This window comes from Ochotona curzoniae, unplaced genomic scaffold, assembly GCF_017591425.1.
Source record: "Ochotona curzoniae isolate NIBS_2020 unplaced genomic scaffold, NIBS_Ocur_1.0 contig_3432, whole genome shotgun sequence".
NCBI lineage: Eukaryota > Metazoa > Chordata > Mammalia > Lagomorpha > Ochotonidae > Ochotona > Ochotona curzoniae.
Window position 1 is genome coordinate 13,310,072 of NW_024465859.1, and position 23,381 is coordinate 13,333,452.

At 42.3% G+C, this 23,381-nt stretch overlaps 1 protein-coding gene across 1 annotated transcript in view; it reads left to right on the forward strand.

The window, feature by feature from the left end:
- Positions 1-22,903, forward strand: part of TRIM44 (tripartite motif containing 44) — a 113,962-nt gene extending 91,059 nt beyond the window's left edge. Inside the window, exon 5 of the mRNA XM_040980111.1 lies at positions 18,481-22,903. Coding sequence (XP_040836045.1) covers positions 18,481-18,508 — 28 coding nt within the window. The 3' untranslated portion in view covers positions 18,509-22,903. The remainder of the gene's footprint in view (positions 1-18,480) is intronic.
- The last annotated feature ends 478 nt before the right edge of the window (positions 22,904-23,381 follow it).

Here is a 23,381-nt window from a genome sequence, read left to right on the forward strand (position 1 = left end):
GGAGCATTCCATGAACTAGCAGGGAACTAGTCTGACACTCTGTCGTATATGAACCGTATAATATGTATGTATAAAATATGCATAGAAATTCACTAGAGAGAGCCCGCAAGGCCTTTACTAAAATTTGGAGAAAACAAAATTTCTGGGTCCTTAAGTAATCTTAAATGTCACCAGTGTTTATTGCTGGATATCTCTCAGAAACTGGGTTGTAACATTTTAGTCTCTGTTTCATAGGACAAACTTTGCCCTCTGAGTCTCTAAAGCCTTAGCTCTTAGGCAGTACATTATCTGAATCTGCTGCAAACACCTGAAATAAACTCGAAAGAAATATGAATCTGATAAGACAAGTGAATAATCTTTAAAAAGTTACTGTTCTTTGCATCCAAAATATTAGTAGCACTTGGCCTCTGGTGAAGAGTTTGTTATTGTAAAAGAAATTTTGTAGGACCGAGTCTGTTATTTTGGGAAATTACTTACAGCATAAATAACTAGCTCCGAATTGAATCTCTGAGTCCCATACTCTGAAACTGAAAAAGCAGTAAGGCCCCCCCCCCATATTCTCTAACCAAAAAATGTGGAAGGCAAAACTTTCACAGTCTTGCGTCTCTGACATTCGGCACCAGTGCTTGCCATAATCTCAGGGGTAACAGTTTGAAGCCTGTTGTATTTTTGCTCTGGTGCAGAGTCAGTCTTCCTGCAGCCTAGAAAGCCTCTCTGAATTGGGTGCAGGAATGAACATACAGACAGGACACGTCTTCTACAGTGACATGGTATCAGGTTTCTATGGGCAGAGGCCAAAAGACAGATGCAGCTGACTGCCACAGCAGTTGTAAGTAAGCATTGCAGGGCCATCCTCCTGCTGTACAGATCACAAAAAATGAAGGCTTTGGAGAGTAAATATGTACGCTGAGGCCATAGTGTATATCAAAAGCAGAAGCAGAATTCTGAACCTTTCATTTTCTATTACTCTTTACTGTATTACATCACCCCAACACTTAATAAAACATGATTTAAAGACTGCCTTAAGATTTTTTTTTTTAAAAGAAAGAATTGTAAAGAAGACTAAAACCCAAGGTCATTGCTTGGAGCTCTGCCTTTATGGGGAGGAGCAGAGGCACTACCACAGTATCAGCCCGATTCAGTTTGCTGCTATTTGCTGTTATTTGCTGTTAGCTAACGCACAAATGTGGTAACCAATGTGCATGACCATCACAAGGAGCCACCCATCTCAAGAGAATACCTGTAGCAAATGAGTCTTCAGGGTGCTCTGTTACTAGAAGCAGAACCATTTTCATTAATCTGTTCTACACATGTCTTTGTCCACTTAAAATGTTCTAGGTTCCCCACCAAATGTGCATATATTTCTAGTCTAAATAGCTATGCTTATAGCTTGTGCTAAGATCATTGAACAGGAACTGGTATCGTGATACATTAGCTTAGGCTGCAGCTTAGGAAACCTGTGTTGCCTACCAGAGAGCCAGTTCACATCTCTGCTGCTCAGCTTCCTGTCCAGCTTCTTACTAAGGCACCTGGGAAGCAACAAATGATGGCCAGCTGGAGGAGTGCCTCTGAAGATGGCCCGCATCAGTAGAGGATTATGCTATGAATAAATGCTGATATTCTAAACAGCAGCCAAAGCACAGAGCAAAACAGACTGGAAAGTAATGAATGTAGAGCAGCTAGCAGGACATTTCTTCAGGATCTTTGTATTATCGCCGTGAGGAGGAATAGATACTCTTAGGAATATCCTGTACGCTGCTAGAGCAAGTTACTCAACTATATCAGCTGGGAGACTAGAATGCTTCCCAGTAGTTTTTCTTTTATGTTCTACTTGTGATGGTCTTCACCAAGATGAAGGGGATTAGGTTTAGGATACGACAGAAAATGCTAATATCTTGTATTTTCATTCTGCAGATCTTCTTAGATACACAGCTTCTAACAAGGGCAATAAGTAGTGAATCAGCATACCTGTCCTCAAGAAGCAGTTTGTTGCCTGAAAGAAGTTCCAGTATGCTGCTGGGTTAATATCACAGGAGAGACACCTGTGGTACTTAACATACCTTGTTACAAATCTTGTGTGAGCCCCTTGAAGAGTCTTGCAGCACAGTAGACCACATCAAGAGCTTTTCAGTGCCCACAGTCAGTCGTCAGTCGCAACCTCTAGCCTGAACTCTTCAGTCCTGTTAAAGTTGCATTCTGCCTTCCTAGTCTTTGTAATGAATTGTCACACAATATACTGGGGGCACTTCTTAAGACTGCCACCCTGCTTTTCCTTCCCAGTTCTGACAGCAGCCTTGCCCCAGTGGCATTTTCATGCTGTTGCTTTGAGTGGGCCACTCTGCCTTAGCTGTGCTCATCAGCTCTTCAGAGCCTATATTTCTGTCACTTTCCCATGAACCACTAAGTTCCTTCCCCTTAGCTTTACTACAGGACACACAGATTCTGGAATCTTGGAGGTGACCAATGAGTGATCTGTAGGCCGGAGGGATTGGCACAGGCTTCCTGGAAGTTACAGACTTGAAAGCTGGTTATGAATTTAGAATGGAAGAAAGGATATTCATTCACACTGGAACAAAAAAATGCCCTTGTTATGACTTGTTCACAGCTGTTGAAACCGTCATTGTGAAGGAGGAATTCAGAACTGGAGCTGCCACAGAGATTTAAGGATTATCTGTGGATTTTAGTGTCATTACTCTTCTTTACCAAAGAGAGGGAAGGAGACATTTGGAATGAAAGAAAAAAAAAAAAATAAAGCCCCTAGTGTTGAGTTATAGCAGATTCATGGAGTCAGTCTACTTTCCTCCTCCAGACAAGTTGGGCCTAAATCGAGTGTCTGTGATCCCCAGTAAAAGTCGTCTTCACAGACGCATTTATGCCAAAGGAGTAAGAGCAAGCGAGTGACCCCCTTGCCTCTCGCATAGACCAGTGCTTCCTGGCCTTGATTGCTAGATCTCTCCTGTTAATTCGACCCCATTTCCAAAGCGATCTTCCTTTCCTATTCATGGGACAAGAAGCTGGTATTGAATTAGCTGCCAGAGGCCTTTGTTCCACCAGGGCTCTGAGTACTGTCAGAAATCAAACTCAGGAGACGCAGCTGGAGAAGGATTAGGGGAAGGAAATAAGCTTTTTCTTTCATGCTGGATGTAACACAAGCAATTCAATAGGCTTTACTTAAATTCCTTGCTCAAAGAATTATCACTCTTCTTTTTTATTTCTTGCATATATTTTAGACAAGGGTCCTAAAAATAATTTTTATAAAAGAGTGGCTTTTTTTATTCCACAACAGATTTTTTCTTTAAATTTAAAAGCAACTCCCAAAATAATTTTCTCATTTATTCCTTACAGTGTTTGGTTGAAATATTTATTTCGTTGTCAATTTCTCTTCTTTCCCTCTGTGTTGGGCTGAGTGAAGAGTACAGTGCAATGTTTTCTTGTACTGAATGGGTGAGGAAAAACAAAGGATCTACACATTGGCTAGCTTCTCATCCTGGTGTAAAAGAATCATCTGATACAAGTATATTACTTTTTCTATATTAAACTTTTTTTTTTTAAGATTTATTTATTTATTGGAAAGTCAGATATACAGAGAGGAGGAGCGAGAGAGAGGAAGATCTTCCGTCCAATGATTCACTTCCCAAGTGAGTGCAATGGCCAGTGCTATGCCAATCTGAAGCCAGGAGCCAGGAACCTCTTCCAGGTTTCCCACATGGGTACAGGGTCCCAAAGCTCTCGGCTGTCCTCGACTGCTTTCCCAGGCCACAAGCAGGGAGCTGGATGGGAAGTGGAGCTGCCGGAATTAGAACTGGCGCCCTATGGGATCCCGGCATGTTCAAGGTGAGGACTTTAGCTGCTAGGCCACACTGTCAGGCCCCTGTATTAAACTTCTAAGTCTGGCACTCAGTGTGAGAATCTTAAGAATCATCTAACTTAAACACGAAGAAGGGAAGAAAATAAGTCTAATGTGTGCACAGCACTTAATGATGTATCACTTCTTGAGGCAAGTATTTATAACATTTATCGTATGTTATATGCTTTTATATTTATAAAGAAAATGGTGACCATTAGCCCTGATTTATAAATGAAGAGGCTAGTCACAGTAGAATGAATTTTGCTCAGAAAAATACAGTTAGTGAGTGGATTCAGCCCTTGATTTCCCTGACTTTGTCCCTCCTGCTACAGCTGTCACTCCAAAAGCTAGGGTTGAAAATTGTGACAGCAAGAAGCCCTGCCATTCAAGTTGACAGACGGCCCTCCATCACTCTCAGAGGACGACTGAGTCTTACTTGAGTCTCTTCTGCTGAATCTGTAACTGGGCCAGTAGAAAAGAGTCACTTCCCAAATATACTAAATAAAGTGTGCAAACCCTGATTTTTGTTGACAGAGCCATAAACAGGTTCTTAGGAATGTTGATGAAGCAGATCTGAAGTGGTAGAATTATGCCATTTGGGTGTCACAGGAGAGTTGCCTTCAGGAAAAACTGGGAAAACAGCAAATCATGTCTTTAATAATCTTCCTTTGCTTTCAGCATGCTGAACTTCCGCGCCATTCCTGGCCTTTTAAAGATAATTTAAAAAAAATGACCATTTCTCTTTCCCAATAAAACTTACCAATCTACCACCTTGGCTTGTCAGCTTCTAAAATGACAGCTGGCTTACCCAGAAACTCACTTGTACTCAAGTAGTTTATGGGGACCCCAAGCTTATTCTTATCTTCACATGCACTGACTTAAATTCAGGAACCTCTTAAGCACAGTACCTGAGTACAGTACCTATTAAAGAATGACTTTACTAAGGACTTCAGGCTTAATGTCGAATAGTAGAAGTTTAAAGTGGCGCAGGGGTTGGCTGTATTTCACAGGCTGTCATGTTTGGTGTTTTAACTTTCTCCAGTGCATAGGCAGCCATTTCAGTTTAGGGCAGTGGGCTTTTGTTCGGTCCTGAGACTGAACAGTGGAAAAGATGGAAGGTTCCTCCTATGTTCTGTTCCTTGCTTGTTTCTGCCTTGGCTGTCCTATTTGGTGTTTCCCTGTGTTTCCGACCACAGAGAGGTGACCACACTGTCTGTCACCTGATAATGTGAAACTGCATTCCAAGGACAGTCTTTGGAAAGACTGACTAAAAGTAAATTGGACTTAATGTTCACTTCCTTAGGTGTCTGCCTCAGACTCCAGTAGGGACAGATTTCTTTGGTCCAGAACTGTTGGCTCTTTCCTGAGCCATTGAAGTAGAAAGTTAGGTGCAAATGCAGATAACTTCATTTCCTGGGGAGACTCATAATCAAAGTGTTTATAAGAGAAAGGCTAGGACTGAGTAGCACAGGTGAGGAACCAAGCAGTAAAACAGAGATCCTCTGTTCCATTCTACAAACTTCCACACTGCAGTTACATTCTGGCAATCTACCTCCAATGCCAGCATTCTGTATAAGCATCGTTTCAAGTCCTGGCTGCTCCACTGCCCATCCAGCTCCCTGCTTATGGCCTGGGAAAGCAGCAGGGGGTGATCCAAAGCCTTGGGACACTGCACCCACAATGGAGAGCCAAAGAAAGCTCCTGGCTCCTGGCTTCTAATGGCTCAGTTCTAACCATTGAGACCATTTGTGCAGTGAACCAGCAGATAGAAGACCTTTGTCTCTGCAAATTTGCCTTTCCGGTTTAAAAAAAAAAAATCTTTAAAAAAGACATGCTGACAGAGATGTCTGAGTTACTAACTAGGTACAGGTTTTATGTTTCTTCATGGTTTCTGGTTTCCTGCTTCCCCATGTCAGCACCTTCTCACCACCCGAGGCCTGAGCCTAAGATATTGGCACAAAGGCTCTGCTCATGAGGGAGGTGTCCATTCACCCAGAACCTCGGCATCATCACATTGGCTCAACAGTAGCCCTTGTAGGCTGATAATATCATCACGTTTCAGTAACCCGATGTCTGTCTGCCCACACACAGGCTTTTTATACTGAGATATCACTGGGCATTTTTTGTTTGTTTTCTTTTTACTGGGAACATCTGTGCTGCTGTGGGAAGTGATTGCACAGAACACAATCCGAACATTACAAATAAAGATCTTGTTCCCATTTTGGAGCGCCGGCCATGTGGTGGACGCCACTTGGAGCTCTGACATTGCTCATTGCCTGCACCTCTCATCTCAGGAGACACTGCAGTCATGACCCATGAGGGTCAACATCAGAGCTGCTGGTCAGTCACTCTGTCTCTCCACATGACCTTATATTTTAGCCACCCTGAACTTTTCCACAGCTCCCTGAAAATGCTGATCCCTTTACATCTTCAAGAGTTGGTTCAGGCTGCTGCCTCCACCTTGCTCCTCTACCTGTCCCAGTTATCTTCCTGGAAAACACTAATCCATTGTTTTGGTTGTTCCTGAGCAATAAAGACTTTCCTCTCTAAATAGAATTCACTTCTTCCTTTTCTCATAGCATACAAACTACATTCTTCATTGGACTATAAACTTCTTAGAGACCCTGTGCTACTCTACTCTTTATTCTGGCAGAATGTTATAGAGGCTCAGTCACTGTGAAACAGAAGAGAAGTGAGTGTAGACTGGTATTCATGTAAGAACAGCTGAATTTGGTCAAGTGCTCGTTACTTATTAGATAGTATGGTTAAATACTTTTAAGCACATCAATCCTAAAAAATAATTTCCTAAAAAATATTTCCTAAAAAATATTTTCCACCATCTAAAATTAAGTACTCGTTTATTTATTGTCTTCTCATGAAAAATTAAGCCCTATAGCACCAAGGACCTTGCCAGCCTTTTTCATTGCTATAATGTCAGCACGTGTTGCAGTGCCTGATATGTTGATGGTACTCAGTATTTGTTCATTGGAAAGGCAAATGCTTTAGTGACTCTGCATTCCACAGATAAGGAAACTGAGGCATGGAGACATTAAATAATTTTGCAAGAGTCACGTAGTTGAGAGTTCAAAGGCTTAGTTGGGAATTCTGTTCTTACTCCAAAGTAGACTATCCTATTATGCAACTTCCTTTAGGAGTTCTCTTGGTAGACAAAGCTTAGTGCTTCTGGGGGGAAAGATCATCTTTTGCCGGGAGGGTTGTTGTTTTTGCCTTGAAGGTCTTCCTTCCCCACCTTTTACCTCACTTTTTACTTCTGGGCAAGGCAGGTTGGGAGGCTGCCATGCTGGGTGATAGGAAGTAGAATCCGCCTCCATGGAGCCTCAGTGGTGAGGACTGCCATGGACAGTGTGGCTAGGTTGAAGTGCACCAAGGCCCTGGAGGCCACAATGACAGAGCAGAGATGTGTGAGACCACAGGCTTCACTGGCTCCCTGACGACTAAGTACAGTCATCTTTACTATTTTTCTACAATCTAACTAAAATCGCAAGACCTTGATGACTCTTGCTTCAGGACAAAAGCATTGAGATTGAAACTAAAATCTGACCCAGAGAGACACTGTCCTGGATACGGAGAAATCTCTGTTAGTGGCAGGCCTTTTTTTGGCATAAGCATTTGATGAAGCCCACAGGAACCAAGGTCATGCTGTGAGAAAAATGACCACTTTGCAACAAAGTTACAACAGCAAAATCATTGATTGGATGCACTTGTAAAAACTGAAGAGGAGGGGGGATTATCTGCAATTTTTTAAAAAAATATTGGGATCCTCCTAGCAGGGAAATTTTTTGCATGATTTGTAAGAAGATTTATTTATTTATTTCGATTTTAGATTGGTCTTCTGGATGCCTTTTCATTCCCCAAATGGCTGCAATGGCTAGTGCTGGGCCAGACTGAATCCAGGACCCAAGAACTTCCTCAGCACTTAGGTGCAGGGGCTCAAGGCCCTGGGCAGCCTCTGCTACTTTCACAGGTGCATTAGCAGGGAGCTGGATCAGAAATGGAGCAGCCAGAACTCGAACCAGTACCTGTATGGAGTGTTGGTAGGTGGTAACTCTAGATACTACACCACAACACCACCTCCAGGAAGGAAATTTTCTAAGTAATTGATGCCCTCACTAGAATTGTAGTCAACCAAGGCTTTGGGAAATCTTTGGTGACAGCAGAGGTAGTAATCTGGGTGTTTAAATACAGCCCAGCTGAGTTCACAAGTCCACTCATATGCTGCCACTTTCACTCACTACTGAGTTTCCTACTCAAGGCTAAAAACAAGGACCAGACCACAGTTATAGTTCAGCCTTGCCCAGCTGTAAGAAAGTAAGATGTTACTCATTTGTCTGCAACATCATTTCAGTGGGAACTTTAAAGAGCATCTCATCCAAGGTCATCCTGCTGATATTTGCTGGAATAGGAACTTGAAGCTTACTTATGCTTTTTCTGCTGTTGATCACAACTGCACCAACTAACCCAGGTCTTCCACTTACTTTCATCTGAACAAAAGAGGAGAACAGTGATTAAGCACGCCTTCACCTCCAATTTGACCCAGATGACTGGCTTCTGTCCATGTCTCTCCTTTGATAGACCTTCAGGGTGAGAGATATATGCTTAAAGTTATGGAATCTAGTTCTGACTTGAAGACAACTCGCAGCTGGATTCCAGAGGGTTGGAAGTTGCCAAATGTGCAGCTGTTTTATAGAGAAACCAGGTGAGGATATTTCCTCATGGAAATGAATTGACTCACCAAGTTTCTTTGGGAAGAGCAGGATGTGAGCTTACTCCACTTTGTCCTCAATCACAACATTGCCCCCTCTCCTTAACGGGCAAGGTTTAGTTGTTTGTAAGAGTGATCATTGGTCATATTACAGCTAGTGTCCTAGTTGTTACAGGTTATGTGATTTAGTCATTGCAGTGACAATTAGAAATGAAATGGAACCTAGATTCACCTGTAAAATGTGCTATGCATAAGATATCTTCAAGACTAGCAAATGCATTACAGTTTGCCTGGGAAGGCTTCTGGAATGGTAATACCTAATAAGGTTGTTTGATTAATTAATGTATCATTAGTACTGAAGACATTACCAGGTACCGGACATACAATAATGCATAGAATAATTAAAGACCCCTGCCATCTGAAAAATGGTAGAGTGGTACTATAGTCAGATGTAACCATGCGGAGTAGAGTGGCTACCAAAACTGCTTGGTCGGGGCTGTCTCTGAGAAGTAACATTGAAGCTGAGACCCAAATGTTAAGGAGTCAGTTACTCCAGCATATAGGGGAAAGAGCTATTGAGACAACAGAAAATGTAAAAGTCTTATGGTAGGAACAGGCTCTGCTTATTTGAACGAAGAAACGCATTGTGCTAAGCAAGTAGCATCAGTCAAGTTGGAGAGGTAAGCAGGAGTCAAAGTACGTAGGGATTTGTGGGCCATGAGCTTTATTCTGAATGTTATAGAAAATTGTTGAAGGGGTTTTAGATGGGACAGTGATGAGTGAAAAGGTGCCCTTCTAAATACAGTTGGAAAAATGAATAATGGTGTGTTAACAGTAGAAACAGGAAGGCCAATCAGCGGTTGAAAAGATAGGGTAGGGGCCTGGCACAGTGGCCTAGTGGCTAAAGTCCTCACCTTGCACATGCTGGGATTCCATATGGGCGCCATTTCTAATCTCAGTTGCTCCAATTCCCATCCAGCTCCCTGCCTGTGGCCTGGGAAAGCAGTCAAGGACAGCCCAAAGCTTTGGGACCCTGCACCGGTGTGGGAGACCTGGAAGAAATGACTTCAGATCGACTCAGCTCTGGCTATTGCAGTCACTTGGGGAGTGAATCGTTGGACAGAGATATTCCTCCTTTCTACATATATCTGACTTTGCAGTACAAATAAATAAATCTTTTTAAGATAGGGAATAGAAGAGAGGAGAAATGGACAAACAAGGGAAGTATTGTGCAGGGTGAATCACCGGTACTTTCTGTTGAAGTCAGTGAGTTAGGGAAGTGGTATTCCTAAGGTTTTGGGTCTAATCATGGCACGTAGAAAGCATTTTGTATGTGGTAGTGCTTAATGTGTCAGTGTCATTGTTTATAAATGGCCTGTTATCAAAATACCAAGAGAAAAGTTATGAAAAAAAGTCCATTCAGGTTGTGCCTACAGTGCTCTGATGACAGCACCAGCATCTCTCTTGTGTGTCAGTAGGTAACAATCTTAGAGGCATTAGGAGCTGCAAGGTCAGTAATGCATTCAGGAGCCATGGAATGATTTTCAGTCACCCTCACCTGGTCATCGTCATGCTGAATGACTTTTAGCTTTGATTTCTGTATCTAATGTTACTAATTAACTTTTTAAAAAATGCATTGAGTACTTATTTTGTGAACAAGCACCCTGCCAAGCTCTCTGTGTATCTGTCATATGTGTGATGATTAATGCACAACAAGTATTATGTATACATGAGTCTCATTAAATTCTTTCTCCGTAGCTCTCTCTGGTAGCACTAAATTGTCCTCTAAATCTGAGTGAAAACATGGAGTGAAAAGCTCATGGCTAGTAAGTCATAGAACTATGGCTCAAGCTCAGATGTCTCTAACTACTAAATCCACCTTTGTAGCCCTCTGCCACATGACAGGTAGCCATAGGTGTTCTATGTGCTGCTATGCTTCCAGACCCCAGCTTTCTACAGTGTCTGTACCACAGCTCCGGGGCGTCATGGATGATGATGTCATCTCTGTTTTCTCTCCATCCAAAGCTACTAATATCTGCTCATTATCTGTATCTTTTCCTGCCCCACCTGCCACATTCACACTCCTGCTATTCTTGCAGATTAGAAATCAGTTTCAGTTGTATTTATTGATCCTTTCTCCTTCCGTCCTTTGATATCATGAAAGAAACAACAGCTGAGGCAACAGAAAATTTCAAGTTGCAGCATTTCATTAAATCTTCAGTTTAAGAATTTTGTGGTAGAAAATTGCTAAAGAGATTAGGCTTTCATTATTCACATGCTAAGAAAAGATGAGGAAACTCATTTGGGTTTCCTGAAGATGCTAGAATCAAGGAAGCTAAAACCTCAGGTTGTTATTTGCTTATAATGTGTCCACCTGCCTTGATTTGCCTGGGCCATAATAGGGCAGAGAAAAGGAAAAACTTAGTCCCTCCATGGAATTTTCCTCCTAAATTTCAACAGAAAGCCATGTGATATGAAGTTAAGTAAATCAAATGTCTTTAAAAATAAAGCTCTTTGGAAAAATGTGTGATTCTGAGAGTAGGTTAGGAGATGTTCAAGTTAAACCTGGAGCATCCTGTTGTGCTTGTGCAAGCTGGACAACTGAAGCAGCAGAACAAGTAGTAGTAGATTATATCCTAAGTATAAATTAAATATACATCAATTGATACTTATGTAAATAGGTAAATAAAGAGAGAAATTCCACGCTCACAAGCATTTCATGTATGTTGTAAATATTGTTTTAAGTGGGAGTTGCTTAATTGTGACTTCTGCCACAGGCCATTGTGCAAAGGGGGAAGGAGTAACGTTACCATGGGGAATTCCTGGCTGAACTGCCCCAACCAGTCAACCTCAGTAGTGCTAAACAATATTGAACTTGAGTCTGTGATATTATGTAATGGAATTTTATCTCTGTAGTTTTCTATCCAAAACCCCCAAACCAAGACCTGTTAAGGAGAGAAACATTAAGCAAACTCCACATGATGACCATTCTACAAAATATCTCACTAAAACAAAAGCCATAGGCAAGACTAGCCTAAAGAGGCATAATGATTAAATGTGGTTTTCTGAATGAAATCTGGTACAGAAAAAAGACATTAGGAATGAAGGAAATTTGAATAAAATACAGACTTTAGTTATCACTAATGTATCAGTGTTCACTCATTGTAACAAGTATGCCAAAGTAATCTGTTAATAGTGGAGAAAACTAGATAATGGGAGCCTTTTTTACTGTCTTTTCCATTTTTTGGTACATCTAAAGCTGTTCTGAAAGGTTAAAATCTTAAAGCATACACACCTTTTGACCCTTCTGGGAATTTTTCTTTGGAAATAATTAAGGGTGATTGACCCAAAATGATTTGTATCAGAGACATGTTGGTAATAGGAAAAAGGCAGTTTAAATGTCCAATATTAGATATGTTAAAGCCATACATTTCAATCATGAATCATAATCTTGTAGAAATGTATGTCTTCAAAGAAAGATATTTATGATTGATAGTTCAGTGGGAAAGCAAATTATGAGCAAAACTGAACTGTGAGCCAATTTTAGGAAATACAGATAGGCATTTTTATAGAAGTTTAGAAAAAATATGGTCGGATATGTTTTAATGTGTTAGTGGTGATTATCCCTGGTGGATAACACTGTGAAACTTTTTTTAAATAGAAACTAGCATTATTTGTTACAGAAAGTAAACAGCAGCAAAGGAGAAAAGATCCATTTAATTAAAAAAAAAAAACTAGAAATTACATCATTCTAAATATCGTTGTAGCAAGGGACTGAGTCCTAAAGAAGGGAGTTTTGAGAGCAGACCAGCCATTAGCAGACTAATAAATACGCTCTTACATCTCTAGGCAGGGCCCTGCCTAGGCACGTCACCACCCTCACCCATACAGGGCCTGTGGAAGTGGAAAATCGGCTGCGAAGGACGTGAAAGTCAAACTAGGCACTGTAACAGAGTACCAACATGAGTCTACACTGGAGACCCACATCCCAGAGCCCTCCGCTACAGAAGCAGAGCCAGCTGTGAGGACTAAGACAAATGGAGGGGGGGCGGCCAGTATTTCCTTCTCCTCCTTTTCCTCCTAAAGTGATCTGTAGGAATGTATACATCAGCCTTCAGTCTAAAGATAGAGGGGATAGTGAGGGGGAGGCCATAGGAAGCAAAGAGATAAAGTACTATACACGAGAGTAAATCAACTCAGCAAATACATCATGGTTGGAAGAGTTATGATACAAGGTATTAATTTCTTAGTTGAGGCAGTTTAGTCTCAGTGTCGCAAGGCCAAGACCTGACTCTAACCTAATCATGTTCTCTTAGTTAACCTATGATAAATTAAGACCATTTCGTTCTAGTTTGTGTTTGTGCCTTTCTAGTCCTATAGGCAGCTGCTAAATCTATGTTTTTGTACCTTATAGCACAGTGACCCTTGACTTGTATTAGAGTTGGGGACAAAACAGCAGCCTTGCTGTACCTCATGGGGGAATGCCACTGGATCTGGGCATCTGCTGCATCCCTTCATCAGGGCTGAGCACTAGTTTATGGGAAGAGAATTAGATGATAACGTTCCTTTTCCATGTTTTTCAACATTGACAGAAGAATCTGCTAGTTCCCTCGCCAGATGCCCTCAGCAGCTGGGCTGACGCAGGATGAATCCAGGGTCTTACATGTGGGTGACAGGGACCCAGTGCGTGGGCTCTCATATGCTATCTGTGGGTGCACATTTTAACAGGAAATTAGATCAGAAGCAGAGGTGGACTAAATCCCAGGCACTCCACTGTGGAATGTGGGCATCCCAAGTGTGGCTTAACTGCCTGCACTGTAACACCTACTCTTCCAGAAACATTTTGAAGATCTCACCTGTATATTGGCACCAGACACCCACTTCCCAAAATACTGAAAGCTTAAGATTGGCCAGTTAGCTTCATATATAATGCCTGTGTGGTGTAATTTTGAGAGAATACCAAATCTTTTTGAATCTTGCCTTCCTCCCTTGTCAATACTGCTGAATTTCTGTATGCTCCTGAGTTTAATAATCCTGTTACAGCAGTAATCAATAAATCTGCAAGAACTCATCAGACATGAATGATACCAAATCATGCAAGTGATGGTGTAAGCTCAGGGAAACAGAGCTATTACAAAAAGTACCTGCCACCTCATTTATTAACTTTCTGTTATGCCCCTACAGCTCTGGGGATAGAAGCTGAACAGTTGAACCAACTCTCCATACAGACTAATAAATGATTAGGCAGTGGAGCCCTTTTCCATCTTAATCACTTTATCAGCAGGTGCTTAGGAGCTGAGTGTGATGGGAGCTTGTATTCTGCATCTTGAATTCCACAGGCGCCAGAACAAGTCAAAAAGAATTCCTCATCGCTCATTGTGCATACTCACAAGAGACACAGCATTCTGGTGACTGATACGCCTTGAACTCTTCCTGTCACCTCAAGCTCTGTCCCAATCAGGGAGGTATTACATTTCATACCACCCCTAGCCAGAATTTAGCAGTTTAGTTCATTCAGCTAAATTTTTGGTTTATATTGCCTAAAAGAATGTAGAAAAAAATATTTGTATCTTGCCTGTTTTTAATTAACCTTTGATATTGTGTATCCAGCTTAAAGGATGATTGCTGATATATTTTGTAGTTTAAATGAGCTTCTATATATGCTTTTGTTTAAACACTGCCACTGCAGGTTAGATTAACTTTATAAGACATAATTTGTAAAACCAATTTTTGTGGTAAATCTGCAGCCAAATCAGACTTGCTTAGACCAAATCTCATTTCACCTTGTTTTTGAAGATTTTTTTTAAATTGGGAAATCAGATATACAGAAAGGAGGAGAGACAGAGAAAAATCTCCCATCTGTTTATTCATCCCCCCAAGTGACTGCAACATCCGGAGCTGAGCCAATCCAAAGCCAGGAGCCCAGAGCCTCTTCCAGGTCTCCCACGTGGGTATAGGTTTCCAAGGTTTTGGGCTGTCCTTGACTGCTTTCCTAGGCCACAAACAGGGAGCTGGATGAAAAGCGGGGCAGCTGGGATTAGAACTTGGGCATCCGTATGGGATCCCGGAGCGTGCAAGGTGAAGACTTTAAATGGGTTCTCATTTCACTTCTTAAACATCTCAAACATATTAAGTGTATACCTTACGACAGTGACATCTCACTTCTGGATTTAAATTATTAGATATGTAGCTAGAGGATACAGCATACAACCTTGCAAAGAGTTTATTGCCTACAGAAAATATGGGACTATATCCTCTACCACTCATCCTACTCTCCCAGCAACTTCTTATAAAAATGAAATACTCTAAAGCTGCTGTGAGGTGAGTGATGTGTCTCTTCTCCGAGGCAGGATAAATATTTCCAAAGTGGGAGTGGCTGAGAAAAGAACCTCTGGGTCACAGGCTTGTACCTGGGAAAAGGTCAGTTTTAAGACAGAGTGTAAACAAAGTTGAAAATCTAGATATGTATTTCCTTAAGATTTCCTGTGCTAAAAATTTTCTCTGGAAAGTCTTTTTGAGCCACAAGGGTTTGTGTTTTGAGATCATCACTTAGGTACCTTCAGACTAGATGAGTCAGTAACTGAGCTGAGGCCAGTTAACTCAGTTTCCTTCAGTAGTTATCCTCACCAGGTTTGGCAGAGGATGGGTTTTCTAGAGGTCAGTCACACAGAGTCAGGGAACCGACTCTTTGTGTCCAGTACCTGTGCAGCTGGAATTCTTTCTGAAAACTCGTCAGGCAAGCACAACTAGATTCTGTTGCTCTCCAGTTTTTGAAGGAGTTGGAACATGCTTGTTCTGAAAGGTAGTGTTTAGGATGGCAGTCCTAGGGACATTAAGGGAAAGTTAGGAGAAGACATGCTTTTGTTTTAAATTTTTATTTTATTTGTTTGAAAGGCAGGGATACTGGGAGTAAGAAAGAGAGAGACTGAGATCTTTTTCCCTCTCCAAATGGCCAAAACAGCCAGGGCTGAACCAGACTGAAGCCAGAAGCCTAGCTTGCCCTCTGAGTCTCCCATACCTGACAGAGGCCCAGGGCCATCTCCTGCTGCTTTCCCACAAGCATTAACAGGGACTTGGATTGAAAGTGGAGCAGCTGGTACTCAAAGCAGCGCTCATATGGGATGCTGGCCTCACAGATGGCAGTTTGACCCACCGTACAATGCTGCCAACCTCAGGGAAGTAGGTATTTGTCCAGTATAAGAAGGGAGGAGACCAACATAATTATAAATTGTATTGTACAGAATGTGTGAGCTTTCATAATAACCCCATAATACAGATAGTAATACCATTAGGACACAAATTCAGAAAGGCTTTGAAACTCATCCAAATATTTAGAACTATTTCAGTCTGGAAACCTCAAAATCATTGTCTGATGTTCCCTCTGTCATTGATAAGAGCCTGCTGTGGAATAGGGCTGCCTGGGGCTGCCTGCCTGGCACATTTACTTCATTATTAGAACTTGAGTGACCTCTGAATCCCACTCCAATTACAAATCTAAGCATAAGATAGAAGTTTCAGAAGAAGCCAGGTGGCTGAGGTGGGGCAGGGCTGTGCTGCTTCACTGGTCAAAGTGGAGACTTCCAGGCTGTCGTCAGGGAGTGTCTCCTACCAGTTGTGCAGGCTAGCCCTTCAGGAAACCCTGAGCGGACTGAATAAAGCTGTTAGAGATGCACTCACACTATTCCGAAAGATGGTCATTCTGAAAAGATCTTCAAAGGTACGACTTGTCCACTCTCCTTGCTGCCCTCTGTTTCTCTCACTGCTTGGCTGTGGAGTCCACTAGATAACCATTGCCCCTGCCTTAATCACCATTGTACTTAGCATCACTCCTAACACAGAGTGGTCAGTACGCACTGAGCATGCCAAGCCTGATGAGATCAATAAATGGCACAGTCCTAAGGGTTTTTGTGTTAATCTGGAAAATAAGTTGTATCCTTTGAGTCCCCAAATAGGTCTCTCTTAAGGTAGTGAGAAAAGAGAATTCTCAGTCAGGACTTGCATTCTTTTTCTTACACTGCTCTCTAGTTCTTACAGTACAGAACCTGAAAGCCAGAAAAGAATATTTGTGGCAAAAATTTGATTATTCTCAACAGGGGAGGAGCCAGTGACCTCTTTGAATATATGATGAAAATCATAACCTCTCAGACAAAGGCATGCACAGACAGAACTCTTGTTTGCACTTTCCGTTGGTTCATGAACCCTTCAAGTGCGAATCTCAAGAATGCCAACAAGTTCTCTGCAGCTTAGGGAAAGGGCACAGGCACCAGGCCTCATGTTTGACGTAAAACTGACAGGAGAACAATAAGAGCTTTGCTTTGGATCTAATACCAAAGGCAGAGGAAATACGACACTGGTTCCAACTCTGCCTACATTCTAGGGAGACGTTTGCATAAAAGATCCTTTGTTCTCTCTGGATGGAAGCCACCTAATTCTATTGTAATGACAGTCCACTGTCTACCTTGACCTAATATGCCCCCTTCATCCTGTGATTGAGCAAAAACACAAGCAAAAGGAGTGGAGACAGGGCAAAGTGTGAATGACAGATTGCTAGCATGTCCTCGTGGCTCCTGGAGTCTGTTTAACTTCATCTGCAGGCCCTTTGTCTTGAATAATTCTTCCCTTAGTGAAACTATGAGAAGTCCATTTACATAGGATGTTTTCCCTCAGCATCCTTTTTAAAAAGATGCAAAATAACAGATTTTATATCAAGGTACAGGTAGTAGCTTGTCAGATGAGGAGTTTCCAGGTCCCAGCAGGAAGCTGCTGCCCTCTGGGCCCCTGCCTTAGCATCAGGCAGCTACTGTAGACTGTGTCCAGTCAAAACTGAAGCTGGAGTTCTAAGGATATAGACTGAATACTGTGTAATTCTCAAATTTTACATCTCTCAGAGATTCATTTCCTACATCTATAAAATCCTGTTTCCTGGGATCAGGTTCGGCTCCTGTGCTTACTTCCAGGACGACGAGCTCGAGGAGTGGAAGAGAAGAAACCAGTCACGTGGACACTTTTGCCCTTCTGAGGGTCATCCTTGCTGCCTCTGTTTGTCTGCCTCTGCCTCCTCCTTGCCCTCATCCCTGTACCTACCGTGCCGTGCTCTCTCCCAGGACCATGCCAGAGATCACCCTTTGAGCAACTGAAGTGCTCAGAGCTGAGCCTGGCAGGTGTCCCGCTCACTGAAGCTGAAATACTCCAATCACCGGTCAGAACAGTAACAACTGATCAGTCTTTTCTGCTTGTCTGTCCCTCCCACCCTCTTTTCCTATTTTTGTTTCACTCCATTTTTAAGTGCTATATATATAGTAGTTAATAAAATAATATTTGTACTCTTAGGTACTGTAGCAAACAAATTATAGGCTGTTATAAGCATTATGAAAGAAATAAGAGAATGGCAAGGGAGTCCTGCTGAACGTAGAGCAGCTTCTTGAGGAGGTGATATTTAAACCCACTGGCTGGCTGAATGGACTGGAAGTTTGAGAAGTGCCACTGGCGGGACAAATATATCTTCTCCTTGTTCTACTTGTGTTCTCCTAACACTAGATATGCTAAACTTCAGAGAAAGTTAAAGCCTCATGGTTTTTACCAATAAGTTGTTTTTTTTTTTTAATCATAGTGATCTTCATCTGATCCTTTGAATAAATATTCACATAGCATGCACTGTGCATTTTACATGTATTCTCTAGTAACCTGAAAAAACTAAGTTTCGTCATTTTTCTCACTATAATCAAATTAAAAAGAAAAAACTTAGAGAAAAGAAGTCCTCGGAACCTGGCTGCACTGACTTAGGCATGGTCATTGGGGCTTGGATCCAGGGGTGTCTCAGAGCAAGGCCTGGGGTGCCCCCGCCCCCCAGGCTGTGATGCCTTCCTTTGTGTGATGTCTTAACTCATGTGACTCTCCTTTTCTTTTGTAGTGGTGCCAGTGAAGAAGAGGACACATGAAGGCTTGCCATTCCCAGAGGAAACCCATCCCCGCCCCCGTGTGCATGTGACAGAGCGTAATGGCTTCTGATTTCTGTGAAAGCTGCCCAGCAATGTACTTCTCACCACTTCTGTCCCCGGAACCACAGCAGGCATGTTGCTCTTGGAGGGATGTCAGCTTTGTGCTTGTCAACTGTATGCTTCTCATTCTCATTGTGGTCACTCAAGCAAAAGAGCCCCTTTGATCAGCTGGGAGCAATTAACAGGGTCCGTCAGTGCTTTGAAATGACTTAGGAAAGCCTGCCCCTGCAGTGTTGTATAGCCAAATAACTTTATTAGGCAGGATTAGGAATAATCATGAACTAAGAATTTTTCCCTACCTGCTAATGCTAACAGAAACCCTCCGTGTTGTTCACAGTGAAGCATGTGGAAGGCATAGGAGGAGGCACTGCCTCCTAGAGAGAATCTCTGCAAAGGCAGTTCTGTGTTTGGAAACATCTGGTACCAGGAATGCTGCAGATGGCTTGAATGACAGGGTTGGAGAAAGAGTTAAACATTAGAAAGATACTGATATTTTTAGTACATGGGGTTATCCAGGACTTCAGATTCATAATTCAGTGCTTTGGAAATGAAAAAATGATTGAAGAGGTGGAAGGGAAATGACCTTGCGGGGAGTAGGAGGGAGAAGACCAAAGATTAAATCTGATTAAAGGTTGAAATCAGTATATCTGAATTCCAATGGCTTGAACTTCGAAAATAATCACTGACGGATCTCTCAGAACTCAAATTACTTGGGTGATGTCTACGGGTTTTATGGGTTTGGTCCAAGAAAGGCTTTTCTTGTGGGAATTTTTCATTTTTTTTAAATTCCCTTTCCCGTGCCCACACCCCCACCTCCACTCCCCGCTCAGTTTAGCCTGATGTGGCTTACATGGCAGTGTGGGGAGCGGGGTCATAGCAGGACAGCTGAGTTCAGTCCTCTCCGAGGGGAAACACACCTTCCTTTCACCCTATGCAGAGGGAGCCCTGTTCCCCAGCACCTCCTCCACAGACCCTCAGACGGTTTCCCACACCCTGACTCTCACCTCTTAGGTAGCATGAGCGAGAGTCCTGAGGTTGGACTTCCTGCCTTTCCCAGTTCCAAATCAGGATTCCTGCATTTAAGCTTTTTGCCCTCAAATAGCCATGATGTGCTAAGGGAACAGAAATATACAGGCTTGATCTTCGTGAAACAAACGTTTTGCTTAATAAATGGTTTAAAGGCAGGAGATACACTTTGCTAGGAAACAAACGTGTGGAATGGAATGTTCATACACTGAGAAAGGAGAGCCTAGGAATGGGTAGTTGGTTCTTCTGTGCTGTTAGTGATGCTGCTGTGGTGTTCCCCCTGAGTGAGGCACACCATTGGAGCCTCAGTGAAACAGCCATGAGGTCACTGCTGAGCCAGGGCCTAGGCCTCTCAGACAGCTAAGGCAGAACCAAAGGAATCTTTCCACTTCCTGCCTGCTTGTCTGTAGCCTCTTTACCTACCGCAAAGCTTCCAGGTCAGTAGACTGGAAAGCATACAGGAAGGTTTTTGAGGCAGAAACAATTGCTTATTATAGGAGTCTAATTGTATCATTGTGCAGTCCTATGCATGGTACAGAATAATATATTCCCCTGAGGCTGGGAAGCTACGAAACCCTGTCTGCAAAAACTGTAGAACTGAACATGCCACTGGTTACAACAGCCAGTCGTATCCAACATAACTAACTTAAGAGAAAGTCCAGTGGCCACTCTTGAAAGAGCTTATAGTATCAAAAGATTTTTAAAAATATAACTAAATAACTAGGATTTGGAAATTTGTGTTGTCTTTCTACAGTAATCATTGCTTTGCAAATAGTAACCTAGCTTCCTAATCATGTATTGTTACTTTATATTAGTATTTGGAAAAATCCAAGCATTTACATAGTGGCTAACAGCAGAAATAGAATGTGTGCCAGCCTGTCTCAAATTATTATATGTCTGTGATCCTCAAGGAGAAGAGCACTTTTGCTTTGACTTAGAACGGGTTGCAGATTTGCTTTATGGGCTCCTGCTGTCTTCAGCACCTGATAAAACTTTAACCAGGGAAGCATTAAATACAGCGCAGCAGCTTCTGCCCAGGCTCCTAAGTTCCTGCCGGCAGCATTTATCAATGTAAGAACTAGGATGCTTCCTGCAGCGGCACCGGCTTCCCCTAAAGCTGGAGCATGCTGCTTGGCCTTAAGCCCCAGCATGACGAGGCTTCCCTCTTGCCAGGTCAGTAAAAGTTCAGTCTTCAGCATTGTGTCCTGACTGGCTGCAGGCTTCACGTTTGCAGAAATCCCAAGAGAGACAGGTATGAATATAACCAGAATGAATTAGGTACTCACAGCAATTCCTGGATGCCTTCCAAATGTTGGGTTTCCAGATGCTAGAAGGAATTGTCCTTTCATTTGGTGTCATTAAACCCAGGTCAGTCCCAAGAAGTACTTGGGAGTCTCAGTTCTGCCATCCCTAGAAGGAAATAAACTGTATGAGGGACCAGCTATGAGCTATGTCCTGTGTTATTCCACACTTATCTTGTAGATTGCAAAAAAGCTGCCAGTTCTCTCTAGCTAAATAGCTAGGAAAAGTTGGAATCAGATTTTAATCCCAACTTACCATACTTTGGACATCCTTTTGTGTCATGCCAGGGATACCTAACAATACAGAGCAAGAGAAATAAACCACTTCAGGTCCCCCACTGCAGTATGACCATCCACATTAGACTCTTAAAATGACGTTTCATCACTGTGATTTCGGATCACAAATGGCGTCAAACTGGCCTTATTCCTCCACGCTAGCAGATTCTTTAGGTAGACAAGGCTGACTTTGACCTGCCCTAGGAGTGAGTGAACCTTTTCCTTTTTAGTGCCACTCATAAATAAGGGACGTCCTGGCCTTTCCATAGTACAGAACTTTTCAAGAATGGTAGAAATGAAGATTGTTTGCCCTGCTCTAACTTTATTTGGAAACTTACTTGCTACAGAAAAGGAAATCTTTACATATACTTTTTAGTAATATCTTTCCCGTGTCCTCTGTGCTCTGTGAAATACGGCAATTCAGAATCCAGTAAGTTTGAACTGTCCTACTGATGTCTAGATGATGTAGATCGTGTGTGTGTGTGTGTGTGTGTGTGTGTGTGTGTGTGTGTGTGGTGGGGGTACCTCTTTGTCAATCATAAATGGGCTATGTATGTATATGTATATATGTGCATGCTTGCATGCACACACATGCACATTCTAGGAGCTAAAGTACCTCAGAGCAGCCCCTGACTGTCTTGTGTACTACGAAGGTTCCTGCCAGCCTGATGACACGTGCCACCTTGTCCCTGGAGCTTAGCTGCTTGCTTATACAATGCTCATCAGAAGAGCATCACCCTGGCAAGCAGGGTGCCAAGGTGACAGCCTTGAAGGAAACTGCACTCCAGCCTTCCTACAAGGTATCTGGTGATGTGGGAGATTTGGATGCCCAGCTGTTTTGATGACCTGAGGGTCTTGTCAGCCCTGCCAGGCCTGAGGGTTGCAACTGTAAAATGCACAACTTTGTAGCAGTGATAGGACCTGCAATGGCTTCTCTCCTGATGGAATGTATTCTGCTCATTGCTGAGATTCCACCCTTCACTTAATAGCTGTTCAATGTGTTCTTTTCAATAAGTGAGTCAGTTACAGTTTACTGTCTGTCAAACACATCCACCTTTTTCTGCTTTGGAAAAAGTTTTGTTGCACATCTGGACAAGTCTAGTCCAACCCTAAGAGCAGAAGGCGTCCCAAGGGGGAGACTTGGGATCTCTTTGATACTTCCCTTTCCAGCTGTGTGTTTGAAGCCCGCAGCCCAGCCCGTTCCCAGAGCCATGATAGAGAACCTGCTACTGGGGCCCTGGTGGGTAAGACACTATAGTTTGGAAGCACACCAGAAATAGCAGGACCAAGGTCAGAACAGGAAAATGAAAATACACCGAGATACTTGAGACTACAATGGAAAGGAAAAAAATAAAATAAAGCTACAGAGCCCAGGCTGGACTGAGCACTATCTTGAAGACACAGCACAGCAGATCCATACATGATGAGTTAAACCTGACTGGTCGTTCTACAGTGACAGGCTGCAGTGCATGAGTCGGGAGAAGCAACAAATCCATTGTCCGCTGCCTCTTTTCTGTGCACAGTCATTCCCTCCTTAGTCATCTTCCCCTTCCACCATTTACATTAAACAAGGGAACACTCAATCTTTCAAGGGAATTACATGTTGAGTTAATGTTTCAGTATATCATTTTCATACTGTAAATTATTTTGTAAGAGATTTACTGCTATCCCAGGATGTTCGGACTTGGCACCCCTGTGCATTTGGAAATCAATAAACTATTACTGGAAATACTATTTGTCTCTCTGAGTTGTGTATAAAGGACCCTGATAGGTGTAAATATTCATGACAATCTGCATACTCAATTGTGGTAATGATGGGGGTCGTGGTATTTTGTTTATTAAATGTGGATTTACTCCTGACTTCACCAGAGTGCAAGAGATCCCTGAAAAGTGACAGAGGATACATGTAGACCATTGTTATTTAGGGATGTGTTTTCAAAATGATCCATGCCTCGGTAAAATTTTGGGACAAAGAGGTTATAACATAAAGAATACTTGGTCTTGAAGGATGTCTTCAAATAACATTAGGGGTTTACAATTTGGATGGTGTAGATGGAAGGTCAAATTACAATTTTTACTGTATTATCTGGGGAGATTGTATAGAGCAAATTACACTTAGGCCATGAAAAAGATATCTATGGAGCTTGTGAATTATATTTACATATAATTGATGGAGACATAGAAATGTAAATAAAACAATTCTAGCCTAG